Source organism: Poecile atricapillus, chromosome 15, assembly GCF_030490865.1.
Source record: "Poecile atricapillus isolate bPoeAtr1 chromosome 15, bPoeAtr1.hap1, whole genome shotgun sequence".
Taxonomy (NCBI): domain Eukaryota; kingdom Metazoa; phylum Chordata; class Aves; order Passeriformes; family Paridae; genus Poecile; species Poecile atricapillus.
The window spans coordinates 15,452,317-15,467,501 of NC_081263.1; the positions used below are offsets into that span (position 1 = coordinate 15,452,317).

The 15,185-nt window shown below is 51.0% G+C and overlaps 1 protein-coding gene across 4 annotated transcripts in view; it reads right to left on the reverse strand.

The window, feature by feature from the left end:
• Nucleotides 1-926: 926 nt before the first annotated feature.
• CHD6 (chromodomain helicase DNA binding protein 6) overlaps nucleotides 927-15,185 on the reverse strand; it is an 83,654-nt gene continuing 69,395 nt past the window's right edge. For 2 of the 4 annotated variants that reach the window (XM_058850350.1, XM_058850349.1), the window contains 9 exons: nucleotides 14,648-14,856; nucleotides 12,049-13,587; nucleotides 11,306-11,454; nucleotides 10,822-11,028; nucleotides 9,755-10,201; nucleotides 8,929-9,117; nucleotides 7,025-7,144; nucleotides 5,872-5,976; nucleotides 927-3,882 (listed from right to left, as the gene is read on the reverse strand). In XM_058850350.1, the coding sequence (XP_058706333.1) occupies nucleotides 2,992-3,882; nucleotides 5,872-5,976; nucleotides 7,025-7,144; nucleotides 8,929-9,117; nucleotides 9,755-10,201; nucleotides 10,822-11,028; nucleotides 11,306-11,454; nucleotides 12,049-13,587; nucleotides 14,648-14,856 (3,856 nt within the window). In that variant the 3' untranslated portion in view covers nucleotides 927-2,991. The remainder of the gene's footprint in view (nucleotides 3,883-5,871; nucleotides 5,977-7,024; nucleotides 7,145-8,928; nucleotides 9,118-9,754; nucleotides 10,202-10,821; nucleotides 11,029-11,305; nucleotides 11,455-12,048; nucleotides 13,588-14,647; nucleotides 14,857-15,185) is intronic. The other 2 variants (XM_058850351.1, XM_058850352.1) reach the window with 2 other exon arrangements.

The following is a 15,185-nucleotide window of genomic DNA, read 5'->3' on the forward strand; positions in this document are numbered from 1 at the left end:
CTGCGAGGGGCTGTGTGAGTGCCAGGGGGTGGAGGGTGGGCGTGTGTGTGATGACTGTGGAGGTCTCTGGGCTTCCACTCTTGTGGAAACAGCGCATCAACAGAGAGCCCTTGTGCATCCTCTGTGCTTAAACTGGCCCAGGAGCTTGGGCTGCTCCTGGCATCTTACAACCCACAGGGGACATGAGTTCCCCCACTCATGTCACCCCACTCATGTTCACCCCAGGATGCTGTGAGAACTTGGATTCGGCCCCTCACAGGAGCAGCCCGACTCAGAGTAACACGCAGGGCATCAGGAGCAAGCCTAGAGCAGCGACCAGGCCACTGTTTTCAACAGCTTCTCAATAATTCATGCTGAGAAAAAGGCAAGTCACGTTTATCACTGAGTCAGGTGAATTAAACATTCACATATATTTGCTGAAAAATATTATATACATCTGTAGCAAGGCTCTCCCAAGTCTGAAAGATAAGCATCATCTAGTCACTAAATTAAAAAAATAAAAATCTGACTTTTAAATCTTTTTCTTTTTATCCATGTTCAAGAGCACAGACAGTTTATTTTGTTAGCACATTTGGTGAAGGATGTATGTGTGTGAATAGCCATGAAAACCGGAGAAAATTTGGCGTTTGTTTGGGATATGATGGAAAAGAAGAAGCAGCCACTTAATGCCTTACAGTCTAAATAATCCACAGAGTATATCGGGTTGCAAAAGGGTCACAAAGTAGCAAAGAGAAGCCTAAACACCCAGAGACGTAGCATACATGTCAGCTAAGGAAGAACAAGGTATAGAGCATGCTGGCTTATTAAATAAATTTCATTTTAAACCCTGTTCCTTATGCGTGTAACCCTGGAAAAACCATCCCATAACAAGAAATGGACTCGGAAGAGATTTCTGTATCCATTCACAGTAAGGCTTTGAAGATATATGAAGTTTTATAGCATTTGTATTTTAAGGATTTAGGGCAAGTACATGTTCTTCCACTGAATAAAAACAAAGTTAGTACTTAAAAGGTTCAAAAATATATCAATCGTGACTTTTTTTTTTTACATAAATAAATTATATTGATTTTGGATTTAACAGCTGAAAAAACCCTTTCTGCTTCCACTGGAGGCAAAAACTGAACAAAATGTTAGTTAAATAGAGATAGCAGCATTTCTAAGAAATCTGTTGATAGTGATACAGTATCTATGCTACAAGAATGTTATTAAATAGAACACAATTATTGGGGGGGAGGAGGATTGCATTATGATTGGCTACATACTTAAAAAAAAATCATCCAATCCAGTAAACTGGGAATAATTCTGTGAAAATATAAACCAACTGTTTTTTTGACCACGGGTAACAGACTTCTTTGAGATGCTAATTTTAACATGTACATAATTTATAATCCCAAATGTATAAAAGACAATGACAAAAAGCATCATAAATAAATAATGCAAACTGAAATAATTATGTCAAAACATTTGGACCATCTGATAAATTAGCAAAAACTGCAACAGAAAAAAAAAAGTAAAAAATACAGTAAATTGTGACAACCAAGTGTGAAACTGATGAATAGCACACTCCAACTCCCTCCCAGCCTGCCCTTCGCTCACAGCTGCACCACTGTGGCTTTATTCAATTCTCAGACCATGAGCTGCAAGTAAGAACAACCCCAAGTGAAAGAAGAATTAAAGGAGTGAGGGGAAGGAGAAATCAGAAGAGTTGCCTGTGGAGGAGTCTCAGTACCCAGAGCTGGAGCGGGGGCTGGCAGCATTAAAACCCATCCATTTGAAATGCAGATGCTGAAATCATTTGGAGGACTGGAAACACTGTTCAACAGCAAACGGAATGGGAAGAAGCCAAAGTCATCTCTTCACAGTCCACCACTAGAAAGTAAGAAATTCAAGCTCTGAAAGTCTCAAGGGTCCTTCTCAGAGGACTCTCCAAGGAGGGAAGCTGGCCTACAGCCTTCTCTGTGTTTGCTGAAAGAACATCACTTCTGGGGTAAGGAGTGGGAAATATAAAAACTCAGAAAGCCTCAGTGTTCATATAAGAGCATTAAAGTCAGTATGGTCTGTTCATGGCTGGAAAAAAATACCTTTAGAGCACCTATAATGCCATAGCTGAGAACTAACGCCAGAGAGGGGAACTGAAGACAAGCAGAATGATGAAGGAACTGGTTGCTACAGATACAGTAACCCCAGAAAAGTCATGCAAGTGTGCAAAACCCTTCCAGCTCAAGCTGGAAAGTCTTGTAACTACCAAGGAAAGGGCAACTAAACTCCACATAACATAAAACCAAACATTGGTTTTAAAAAATACAAAAGAATGTCTACATCGTTTTTCACTCTCTGCAGTTTGTCTCCAAACCTTTGAGGTGGGGGTGATCAAGAAATTATATCACTACCAGTTATGTGTTTCCTTTCAAAAAAAATGAATATATGCATTTTCAGTCATTAGTTATATACTTCTGTCTATACTACTATTCTAGTAACCATGATAAAATAGGGAAATACTTTAAATCAAAAATACACATTAGCACTTACTACAGCTGTGCTTTTAGCCCAAATACAGGCTTTTTCGTTCAGTATCGCTGTAGACAGAAATACCCTTGTCTGTGTGTTAGACCAAGAGATAAACACTTCTGCTCTTGTTTTTTTGCTGCTTTTTCTTCTCAAAGGAGTGAGCAATTTGCGGGGGGTGACCAAGTACTGGATTTGCTATTGTCAGCTGGGATGATGGACTGGAAAAACAGAATGAGAATTCGGTGCCTCCCATACTAGCTAGACAACACTGTTTATCTAATAAAGTGGCAAGACCCTGCAACTATTAACATGTAGTATGTCACCAGTTTTTTCCGACAGGGAATTAGGTAGATAATATTACTCATGGAAACACAGGTTTATGAAGGTGGAGCGGGGTGGGAGGGGAAGTAACAAAGAGTTTATGGGATAAGAAACTCACAAGCCACAATCTTTTTGTGTTTTTCTTTCAATGAAACAAAAGTTCTAATCGGTATTGTGAGCTGCTTGGCGCTCCTTCTCTGCTGGTCCGTCCTGCTCCTTCTCTGCCACCGCTGGTGGGCTCTGCTCCACACAGTTTTGACTGTTTGCATCTTCTTTTTCCGGCAGTGAGACAGTTTCTGGCTCTGGATTTGCCAATTCCCCTTTTGCTTTCTTCCTCTTCCGCTTCTGGCTCTCCAGGTTCGCCACCTCTGAGTGCCTGGTTTGCTGGATGCCAGGCAGCGCCATGCCGATGCCAGGGGAAAGGAACATGGAGGGATAGATCAGTCCAGGAGACATCCCTGGGATAAGAAATGGGTTAAAAGCTACAGGACTACTGGTAGTTATTGCAGATTCTGTCTGATTAGAAAATGAACTAGGACCAGGCTTATCTTCGGTGAGAGGTTCTTTTTTCCCATCCTGGCTGCCCTGTTTCTCCTCGTTGGCCTTCTCGGTGCTGGCTGTGCCACCTTTCGTTGTGCTTGTTAACGAAGTCGGAGCAGTTGCGGTGCAAGTCGTTGTCATCGGGGAGTTGAGGAGTCCTCCCACACCGAACATCTGGGGTACGGTCGCCATGCCCGGCAGCATCATGGGCAACATGCTCAGGGTGCTCTTCACATCCTCACCAGCGGGCACTGCTGCAAAGCCAGCAGGAAACCCGACCAGCCCGGTCAGAGGGATCCCTTGCATATTTCTCATGTTCTGAAGTCCCACTAGATCCATCCCAGCAATTAGTCCGTTCATGAACAATGGTCCCATTCCAGAAGAAGAATCTGCTACAACACCAGGGCCTTTAAGGAGTTCACTCCGGGGCCTCCTCCCTCTCCGTCGCGGCCCAGCGTCCCGGAGCACAGGCTCGGTGAGGATGCGATTGAATTTGTTTTCGGGTAAGTAGCCCTGAAAATGAGACATAACAGAGAACACCCGACAGTTACTACTGCAGCAAAGGGAATCTGGCTTGTCTGTGCCCACATCTGCGTCCCAGATGGTGTTGGCACAGAAATATTTGCCTACATGATATGGAATTTGAGAGGTACACACAACTTTTCCCCAAGGGATGCTGCCAAATGCAAAACACCCTTGCTCTGCCCTGGCAGGATCCTGTACTTTCAAATGCTCAGGGAGGGGAGGAGGAAGCATGTTTTTACCCTGGTTTTCACCCCGGCCCTCAGCACCAGCTGTTCACAGCGCAAGAAGAGCAAGGGCAGCGTGGTGTCAGCTGCCCACTCAGCTCCCTGCCCAGCCCTAATTGTGCCTTCAGCATCAGGTGAAAAATCCTGAGATGGGAAGGGCCAAATTTTCTCTGCTCTGCAGGACAGCAAAGCTCATGGGATGACACAAGAGAGTGGGCGTGCTGTCTGTGGAGTTCCTGGCCAGAGCTTCACAGAGATGACAGGGAGCATTCAGAAAGCTCTTCTAACAGAAGAGACATGGGACCAAAACCCAGCAGCCAGAAGTGGGCGAGACCATCTGGTTACACAGAGCAGTGCGGGGGGATCCACAGCACAGCTTAACATTCCATTTTTCAGCATCCTCAACACAGACATTTAAACATTTCCCTTCATAGTTTCCTTGGATTTCAGTATCACCACACTTTGAACCATTTTGAATAATAAATTTAGGTAGGAAAAGTATTTCCTGTTGACACCTGTAGTGCAGAAATGTGAATTAGATGCCCCCGGCAGTCTGCTCAGCACAGCACCTGCCCAAGGAGGGACAAGCTTCTGGAAGCATCTCCCACTGGCATGTGGGAGAAGCTACATGGGCCCATGACTGCCCCCGGGCTCTGTGGGGCATCCAGCCCTAGCTCCCGCTGGCCTGAGAGCTTGGAGCCTCCAGCCATCCTTCTGCACCCCTCCCCTACCGGGACAGGTATGCATTTGCCAAAAGCTCAGTGTCCCTGGGGTGGGAATGATCATGGGATGAAGCCACTGGAGCAGGGCACAGGAGAGGTGCCCAGGCAGTGCCAGGCACACAGTGGTTTCTGTGACAGAGAGACAAAGATTCCCTCAAATCAAGGGAAGGAAGAGCTGCCAGCTCGCCCGGGACTGGCTGCCTGGATGGGGCTCTGATGCCAGCCTGGACACAGAGCTGTTTCCTGGGCAGGGAGACAGACCATGCCCAATCTCCAGTGCTAAGGAAAAACCAATCTGAGAGCAGTACAAACCTCTAAGCCAAAGGATTCACCCACCAGCCCTCTGCAAGGGTGTCATACAAACCACTGCAGCCCAAAACCAGGCAGGGAGAGGGACTGTAGGGAGAAGTGTGGATCAGGCCAGCCCATAGGGCAGGGCAAGGTGATCTGGCAGGGCCATGTGTGCCGGAGGGGAAAGTACTCCTTCTCCACAGGCTCTGCCACACACCAGGGCAGGGACTGGTGGATGGACAGGGTGGATGAATGTGGCACAGGAGGCTCCATCCTGCCCCTCTCCATACCTGTGCCTGACCCTTCAGGCCTGGTGACCTGTGGGACCTTTGGTGGGCCTGCGGCTGTGCAGGCAGAGCTCACAGGAGCTGATGAAAAGCATCAACTAGAGGTGTTTTTGAAAATTTGACCCATAAGAAAGTTTTGTCCACACCCTGCCATCCAGCTCCTAGGGCATTCCTCTTGCCCCTGCTACCCTAAGCATCCCAAGGCTCTCCAGCCAGGCATGCTGAGCCCCGCTCCCGGGGTGCTGGCCCCTCTCTCTGTGGCCTGGCCACAGGGCTGATGGTGGCACAGCCCAACCTCCCGCTCTGCCCCAGGGCTGCAGCCATCCCCTCCCACACACCCAGCCCAGGGCCTGCCTCACAGCTCCCAGATCCTTACTGGAGAAAGGTTGTGGGGATGGGGAGGGAAAAAGAAAAGATGACATGATACAGATTTCTCCGAAAGCTCTAACTTACTGAAAGCTTAACAATGTCAGCCCAGTCAGCTGCAACAGCATACTCCAAGTTTGCATCAAGCCACCTTGGCAATTCCTTCAATGCTGGTGCCGTGGCTCCCCCTAACTATAAAACACAGCAGAAGGATGACCTCTGTTGCAGAGAGAGTTATGTAAAATAATACAAAAAATATGATTACACTTCCCCTAGCTTCTTGCTTTGGACTGCAGTTTGTCTGGAGTGGAGACTCTTGCCTTGCTACACTTGCCCTTCTGCAGGATTTGGTGTGTGCCTGCTGCCTCCAGACACACAGCTCAGGGAGAAAAGGCAGGTTCAGCCTCTGTGGCCCAGCCCATTGCCCTCCCAGGTACCAGTGATGGGGACAAAGCTTCAGTAAAAGCCATACTTAGAACTGGCGAAGTCCACAGCCCACGCGGGAAAGGCCAGCTTGGGGGCAACAAAGGGGAACACAGATGTGGCTGAAACAACCTTTCTGCCTCACCCTCTAGTTTTGTTTTTAGATGTGATTAATGTCACATCACCTTCTGACCTTGTAAAGTCCTGGGTGTTTAAGAACTAAATTTTGGTGCAAAGTACTCATGAATACCCCTTCTTGTTCAGAGAGGTGAACATCAGTGCCCTGGAGATTAAACTACAGACAAGTAACTCCAAGCTCCTTGCTCAGAAAGCAAGAATAAGCTGTTTCAACCCTTGACTTTCTACAAGCCCAGCAGTGGGATGGGTATTGGTGTGCTCTGGCCTGTACCTCATAAGGAGGAACTAACCAAAGGCATTTGCATGACAATGTTACAATTTGTGGCATATTGCAATGAACTCAAGGGGAACAATCAAATCCAGGATGGGAAGCACATGACAGGGCTGTGCTGAGGGTGGCTTTAAAGCCAAAGGCTGCATCCCATTGCCACTGAGGGGTCTGTGCCCCCTGGCAAGAGATGACACTCCCACATCCCTTACTTCACACAGTCACTTATTTCATAGGTCTGCATGTTCCTGGGCACACATGTGTCACAGGATAATGTAGATTGGAGACCTATTCCAGACTTTTGTCTCATCCATAGGCTTCTCTGGATTAAATCTCTCCCACAGGTGAGCTCAAGGTCTGCTAAGCATTTTGGGACACTAATGGCAGAGCACAGAACAGGCCTTCGCTTACCCGCCGTCCGGTACCCTTATGTACCACCGGCACCCGCTCCTCTCCCGTCAGAGAGCTAATGTCCAGTTTGTTGGGGTCCTTGCAGCGCTGCCTCCTCTGCTTGGGCTTGTCTGAAAAATTCTGGAGTGCAAACAAGACAATGTTAATGAGACTAGATGGCTTAATGAGCCTTGCTGGCTACAAGCCCTGCAGGAGAGCAGCATGGATGGGCTCCCAAGGGACAGGGAATCCCTGCAGGCTGGAGCAGGAGCAGCGCCAGCAGCACAAACTGGTCCCTGCCACAGGACCAGCTCTCAAATGTCCAAAATTGATTTTTGTAGATATAAAGGGGTCTCCAGTGTACCCCACTTAGAGTGCTCTAGCCCCTTCTAACTCCCCTCCACTCCTGATGCTGCAGGTTCTTACAAATGCATCTGTGAACAGGGCACTGCACACAGCCAGTAAAGAGAGAACAGGTCTGTGTGTGCCACCTGTGTCACTCTCACACAGCCACTCTCACCAGCTCAGCTGTGCTGTGTTTCCTTCCTCTATTACCTGTTTTCATCACAGAGATGCTGCACCATGTTTCTTTGGGATCAGAGCCCTCTGGAACTGCAACCTACAGAGTTCCAGCCAAGTCACTGCACACACCAAGCCCCACTGTTGATGTGCCCACAGGGAAGGAGCATTATAATGAACAACTCGGATAGCACGGACTCCTGGGAGCCAGAGAAAGACCCTGAGCGCAGTTCATCCTTTGAACTGAGCTACTGCAGTACCCCAAGGCCTCTCTCAATCCATCCTACTTGGAGAGAAAGAGATACTGAAGGGCTGGCCTGAGGCTTGCTGGGAGTAAAAGCTTCATCAGAGGCATGGTCAGACTGGGCAAGCTTCGGTACCTCCCTGGAAAGCAAGGGTGTTGGGAAGGAGTGGGAAGGCACCTCCACACCTGCTCCTGCGAGTCTGGCCCTGGGCACACAGCTGGATGTGTCTCTGGACTTTGAAAAGCAAAGGCCATCCTGCTGAGCAAATGTTGGGGTCCTCACCTCTCATCTCTAGCAAGCTTCAAACCGCTAATGTCTTGCCTGTACTCCAAGCTTCAGGAATCTCCGCCTCAGGCACATGATCCTCCAGGACCAAGATGCTGTCTTTTCCGTTTTACCACCACATTTCTTCCTGCTCTGTTTCATGGCCTGTGCTCTGCCTACCACATGGTCTAACAGGCTAAATAAGCTGAAACCTGTAGCAAACCAACCTGTGAAACCAAGAGGTGGAGGTTTATGAGACAGCAGGAAGAATCAGACAGACTGTGCACCTCACTCTGAGCCACTGCTTTCTGAGAGCATCCACAGCCACATGGTCATAGCCTGTCAGCCTGCAACACAACCTCTTGGCCTGGCTCTTAAAGACAGCAGGTTTCCTCTTGCCTGGAAACCTTATTTAGTACAAGAGCGCTGCCTAAAATGACTCCATGTGAAAAAGAACAACATAGACAGACCTTGAGCACCTCAAATTCATTTTCTCATTTCTGTCCCCATCCATCCCTGGCACTTCTGCAAGACATTATGCATTGGGCAGATGGATATATTGCAGCTGAAGAACTGATCTTGGGCAACAGGGCTCAGCTCCTGAAGGATGCCAGACAGGTCCAAGCCCAGGGAGCCCTGAGGGTACTGACAGTACACCATCCAGGGCATGTTTGTGTTCTGGGGAAAGGAGAGGAGTTCTCCAGCAGCAAATGCGTTTTGTTGCTGTACAGGAGAACAGTGCTCACCTCTTAAACATGTCGTGACTCCCTGAATAGCCCCAATGAACACCACAAACCATGGTACAAGAAAAAACCCAACACAAAGGGCAACACACAAGGCGCACACACACACACACACACACACACACACACACGTGCCACTGAAGGCCACCCTTACTGTGCCAAAGCTGGGAACATCGAGTGTGTAGTCAGACTGCTGCCGGAGCCAGTCAAGGAGACTCTTATTCGGGACAGCCTTCTCTTGGCTGCCTGCAGCTGGGACTGGCTGTGGAGTTGAGGTAGCAGCAACCGACCCATCAGGGAGGGGGCTGTTCTGAGGGGGCTGCGGCTGGTCATCCTGAACATCCTGCCGTGGAAGGAGAAGCAGGGAGAGCTCATCAGCAGCACACAGTGATGCATGTGCACCCTGAGAAGCACAGCTCCCAGAGCAGGTCATCTGCTACCATCACACAGACTAATCCACATACTCCCAGTGCCTCTTCCTTAAATCACCATCCACCACCACATTACGTTTCCACTCCATCCCCAGCACTGGTGGTAGGGAGGGCAGAGAGCTGGGAGATGCTTCTGAACTCACAAGGAAACACTCTAATCACCAGGAAGATCAACTTCCGCTCAGATCACTCCTAAAAGTGGTCTAGGGGCACTGTTCTTGCTCCATTCTTTGAGTGGTTCCAGAAGGAGAAAGAATGCAGTAGGATCTTGTCTTCCTCATCTTCCCAAAACTTAAACATTCCCCAAGGTAGGACAGCTGCTTTTGATAATGCTAAGAAGTATTCAAACACTCTGGAGCGCTGTAAACCAGAGGGATAACCTCCCTTCCTCCCTGCAGCATCTGCTCCTGCCTGGTCCTGCACAAACCAAGCCGTCCTGGAGGAAGCTGCACAGTCATGGGCAGCAGAGCTTGGAGGCGAGAGCTGGGCCATGAAACAAACTGTGCTGACTCCAGTGGGTTCATGTGAAAGGGGGGAGCATCAACCCACCTGCAGCCTGTTTGGAAGAGTCCTCTCCTTCAAGAAGATGAGGTCCATCCCTTCGACATTTTTCCTCCTGCCCCGTCTCCTCCTCATGGCAGCATCATCTCTTCGGAGGCTGCCGTTTACAATCTGTCCAGTGACAGGATGGATTAACCCTGCCTGTAGGATGCCAGACAAGTCCATGCCCAGGGAGCTCTGGAGGGCACTCATGGTCCCCAGTTTGGGCATGTTTGTGTTCAGGGGGAAAGGAGAGGAGTTCCCCGGGGATGCATCAGAGGCTCTGGACAAGTCCACCGCTGCCTCGCGCCAGCCATTCAGCACAATGGGTGGATGGACATGGGCTGCTGCCAGCTGCTCCAGGCTCCTCTGTTTGGCATCTCTCTCCATCTCGAATTCATAGGGTCTCCTGTGCTTCCGCTCGTCTTTTGCAAAGGCAGGGCCCAGGAAACCTTCCTGTGTGTACCAAAGCCACAGAGGGTTACGGCTGCTCCTGCCCTGCCCAAGGACCACAGCTCCTCACACCAGCCCTGAGCTAATGGTCATCCCTGCCTCTCCAAGGAGCCCTGAGGGATGTCAATTCCCTGGGCATATCACAGCTCTTTTCCCGTGCAGGGATGGTGCAGGAGCACCCTTGCACACACTCAGATATCCAAAGGTGTTATAACCATGGCTCACTGCCAGCTGCTGGGGCCCCAGGTCACGAGCTGCTGTCTGTCCAGTGTAACTGTTGGGGACTGGGGCACTGGGACTTGACAGAGCAGCCTTGCACCCCTTCCTTTGGGATACCAGTGGGATGTCCCCTTTGACCATGTCAGGCTGACTCTGGAAGCAGCTCTAGAGCTGCAGAAGCTGTGGAGCTGCCAACAACAGCTGTGTTCCAAGGAGCCTTCAGCAGAGTGACCACAGCTCAGGGTGCACACCAGGAGCTATCACCAGGGAACCAAGTGGCTTAAGCCATGTGTCATACACCACAACTGGCACCAAGGGGCCCCACTTGGGGAACTCCTGAGTACTTCTGGGCAATGTGTCACCCCAGAGTCCTGAGCCTGTCACTGCCTGAGGGCCCCCCTCACCTTTTGTACCCGTGACATTAAGACTCCGCTATTGAAGCTGGGATCGGGGCTTTCTGACTCGGTAAAGCTGCTCCTGCTGCCGGTGTTGCTGGCCATGGCTGGGGTTGTCAGCAGGCTCTGTGCCTCAAACTGCTGGCTGGAGGAAGGCCACTTGCCCTTCAGGATGGCGTGGCAGATGTTGTCAATGCGGTTGATGATCACACGGTCCTACAAACAGAATTGGACAGTGGCAAGCTAAAACTGGAACGCCTGACCCGTGTATGACAGCTCAGGATTAAAGTCAAGCCCAGCCCAGGTGATCTCAGCTCAGCAGTGAACTGCTTTGGGGGCATCTCCACAGCACAGGTGCTTGGGAAGAGCACATTGGCCAGAGCATCCAATGGGGGTGCAGAAGACCAGAGGCAGAGCTGGAGCTGTGTGAACCACTGCTGGCCAGGGCTACCGAAGAACACTTCAATACAAGCTGTGTTCCTTTTAACCTCACCTTAGGCCACTCAGAGAAGGAGTAAAGCGTCTTCTCCTGCAGCAGCTGGGCAATGGTCGGTGCCCGGGCATCCTGAAGATCATCAATCTCCCCAGGCAGGACAGAAGCAGAATTCTTGTTCTCTTCCTCCAAGTACTTCCCTGGACCATCTAAAAAAGCAAGGGAGAATAGAGCCCACCACCACCCTGCCTTTCTCCCTGTCTAGATGTGGGGATCATCACCTCACACATTCCCACCCCAATGCCCAGCCGGCTCCACAAAGGTCCCAAACAGTCCCCAAGAGTCTCCAACAGAAGCAGCAGACTTGGATCAGGGCAGGCAGCCCAAGTTGCTCAGGGAGGACCATCACTCCCCTGAGGTGAGTTTGGAGGGCTTGAATTGGAGTAGGCCTCCATCCCTGACCATTCCCAGGTGGGGAGAAGGAGGGCATATGCTTTTCCACTGCTCTACAGGCAGTGTCCTATGCCAGAAACAGAAAGGCATCCTGCATTCTATGGCATGCTCTTAGCAGAAGGGCTGCTGGGGCTCAGGGTGGAGAGTTCTGGCAGCTCCAGTGGCAAATGCAGCCCCCAACACCTTTTGCTCCCTGCTGCAGCAGCTAAAAGGACCTCAGCTCCTACAGATGGGAGGCCACTCCATGGGCTGGCCAGCTACAAGGTTTGGCTCTGCAGGGAAGAGAGGAGGTCCCTCCCACCATAGCCAGAGGTGACTGTCAACCTGAGGGAGCTCTCTCAGAACCATACCTTGGCTCTGGTTACTGCTGGTTTTCTCCTCATCATCTCTGTTCTCACACTCTTCTTGCTTTATGCCCTGTGGCTCAGGGTGTGGGGTCTCTGTGCAGCCTGTCTGCCCCTCAGCATCTCGGCCGAAGGGCTCCCCAGTGACACAAGGGGGCTCTGCCCCCCGAGGTTCCCCCTGAAGCAGAGGTGTGGGCAGGCTGAAGGGCTGGCTCTGAGCCTGGCCTGGTGAGTGCTGCTGGGTGCTCTCCTCATTCAAGCCACAGTCCTCCCTGCCCTCTGCCCTGGGAGACTCTCTCTCGCCATTTACGTCTTCTGGGCAAGTGTCCTCAGGTGTGGGGAGACCAGAGCTCTGCTCCTCACCCCCTAGTTCATGAGCCTCTGGGTCACAATCAGCCCTGGTCCTGGGACCATTCAAGCCTTCCACAGCATCTGTTGCTGCCTCAGAGTTATCATCATCCTCTTCATCCTCCTCATCTTCCTCACTGTGGCTCTGACTTGGCCCCAACTTTGCCTCCAGTCCTTTCTCCTGCAGCAGACTGATGAACCTCTGCTCAGGAGGAACCTTCAGTTCGTAGTTATGGAGACTGGGACTGTAGAGCCCCACACTTAGGACCCTTTCCATGGTGTCATGCTCGGGCAGCCCTGCTGACGGGCTGGCAAGTGCTCCTTTCTGTTCCAAGCCTTTGCTGAGCTTGGTTGGGGCACTCTGTGAAGGATTGCTCTCGGGGGTAGAAGGTGAAGCCTCAGCTTCCTCATTCTGATTGTCCATTCGGTCAGAGCCCACCTGCAAACCCTCAAGGAAGGGAGCCTCTCTCACAGCATCTGCGTCACAGCTGGACGGATCCTCATCCCCCTCCAGCTTGCCCTCAGAGAGTTTGGCAACGCTGCTTCCGACATCTGTGCAGCTTGGGCTGTCCCTGGCAAGGGAGCTCTGCTCGCTGGGACAGGCCTTCTCATCATACATCATGCACACCAGCGAGTCCGGCAGCGAGCTCTCGTCATAGTTACTGGAAATGATGTCCCGGACCTCGGACATGAATGTTTCACAGTTTGTGTCCAGTGGGCTGCCTCCAGCCTGGGACATGGTGCTGTCCACGGTTTCTAGCTTGATGTGACTCTCAGCTTCATTCTCCAGGGTTTCACAGGTCTGGTCCATCTGGCTGTACACAGGGGAACTGTAGAGTTCAGAGTTGGACTGATAAAGGCAGCAGAGAGTTTCTGGGCCTGGGAGCCCTGTTCTTTTATGCTGGGCATAGTTTCTGTATGCGTCTAAAAAAGACAGCTGGGGGTCATTCATGATGTAGTAATCGGTGCGGTTCAGGCCGTGCTTGGCGGTGCCGATCAGCAGGTCCCGGTCGTGTTTGCCGCACTCCCACCACACGGGCAGGTAGAGGCTGGGTCGGCACAGCTTGAGGCGCTCGTGGAGCTGGGGGCACTTGAGCACCTGCTCGCGCACCTTCCGCAACAGCTCAATGCGGTACAGGGTCCTGGCAGCACGCTCTTCCGTGATGGGCTCCACGTAGATGTCAGGGTCTGGAGGACCTACAGCAGGGACAGCAAAGCCAAGGACACATTACTTTGGTTGGCAGGAGTTCCTCAGAGGCAGTGACAAGCAAGCTGAGTTTGCTCATACTGCAGGTGAGATGGGGCCAGTGCTTGAGGCCACTGTTGAGGCTTCTTTTTCCAGCCTCAGTACCTTCCAGTCATATCCCACCAAATGGACACAGGGAGTAAAACCCCTTGACTTGAGCAGCTGGATCAAGAGCAGCACCAGCTGCAGAGGATTTCAGAATCTTGTTTGAGCTCTGCTCCATCATCAGCGCTGGATCTGCCTGAGCCTGCAGACGGAAAGGCGCCCGGAGCTTTGAGCCTTTAGCCCATTGTTAGGGAAGGACAGCTCATGCAGCTTGTCTGATGAGGAACACCTACCTAAGGCACAACATACATGCAACTGTGCCTAAGACCTGACTCCATGACAGATCTGAGGCAAAATGTTTTCTGCTGTTATTGAAAACAAATTGCTTTGTGCCTCAATAGCCTCTGAGGAGCTTTTCATCTGTCATGTCTTGTCTGGCGCCAATGCAGGGCCTCTACAGAGCACTCAAAGAAAATGGATGCCTTGTGTGTTGGCCAGCTTCCTGAGCCTCCTGCAGTGGATCCAGGCTCTATTTACCATGCAGCAGAGCTCCACAGTCAGCACAGGCATAGATGGAGTGGACTCTGCAATGATCAGAGGAGGGATGCTCAGAGAGCAGCAATACAGCTCACCAACAACCCCCAGCTCCAGCATGCAGCTGTGCTTTGTGTGTGCTCCTTCTCTACTTGTTTCTCACATATTGAAGTTGCTGTCTTAGATTAAACTGGTTGTGATTTCCTGTGAGAACTCCAAGAGATTTGTGAGAGCAGGGGCAGAAGGCACTACGTGGTGGGGACAAGGCAACCAGAAATGCATGACTGCTGCAAGCCCATGGCCTGCCTGGCATTTCACTGCTTCCAACTGTCTCTGAAACTCTTCCCTTGCTCTCCTGCTCCACGAGAGCAGTGGGATCCCTTCTACATGACCTAGCATTACCCCTCCATAGGCCATGCAATTTCCACTCACCATCCTCTTTCCACAAAGGGAGACCACAGACATTCTTGCACATGGCCACAAAGCTGTAGAAGTACTTCTCCAGGCTCTCATCCGTCTTCTTCTCCAGTCGAGAGATGGCTCGGAACTGGGCCCAGTCAAAGATTTTTTTCTCTTGGTCATAGATAACCCCAAAGGAGGAGACAGTGCGGTAGAAATCTGCCTGCTCCCTCCTGGTCCACCTGTGGAGCAGGGAGAAGACAGGAATACCACTGAGACATGCTGTGGGCCCATAACAGGCAAAGCACCAGGCAGAAAGGTTCAGAGAGCGCTGTCCAGTTACTGGCCAACAGCTTTGAGGGAGGTGTCAGGAGGAGCACACTGGGGAGACCACCACAGCCCAAGACACACAGGGATGAGGAGTAGCCTCTGGCTCTCGACTCATTGCTGAAAAAATAGTTTTGGCTGTTTCAATAAACCCCTGAGTGCAGCTCTGGGCTGTGCTGCCGACAGGGCACAGGCTCCAGCAGTTTCTGTGGAGGCACAAACCTATCCCATCTACTCCCTTCCT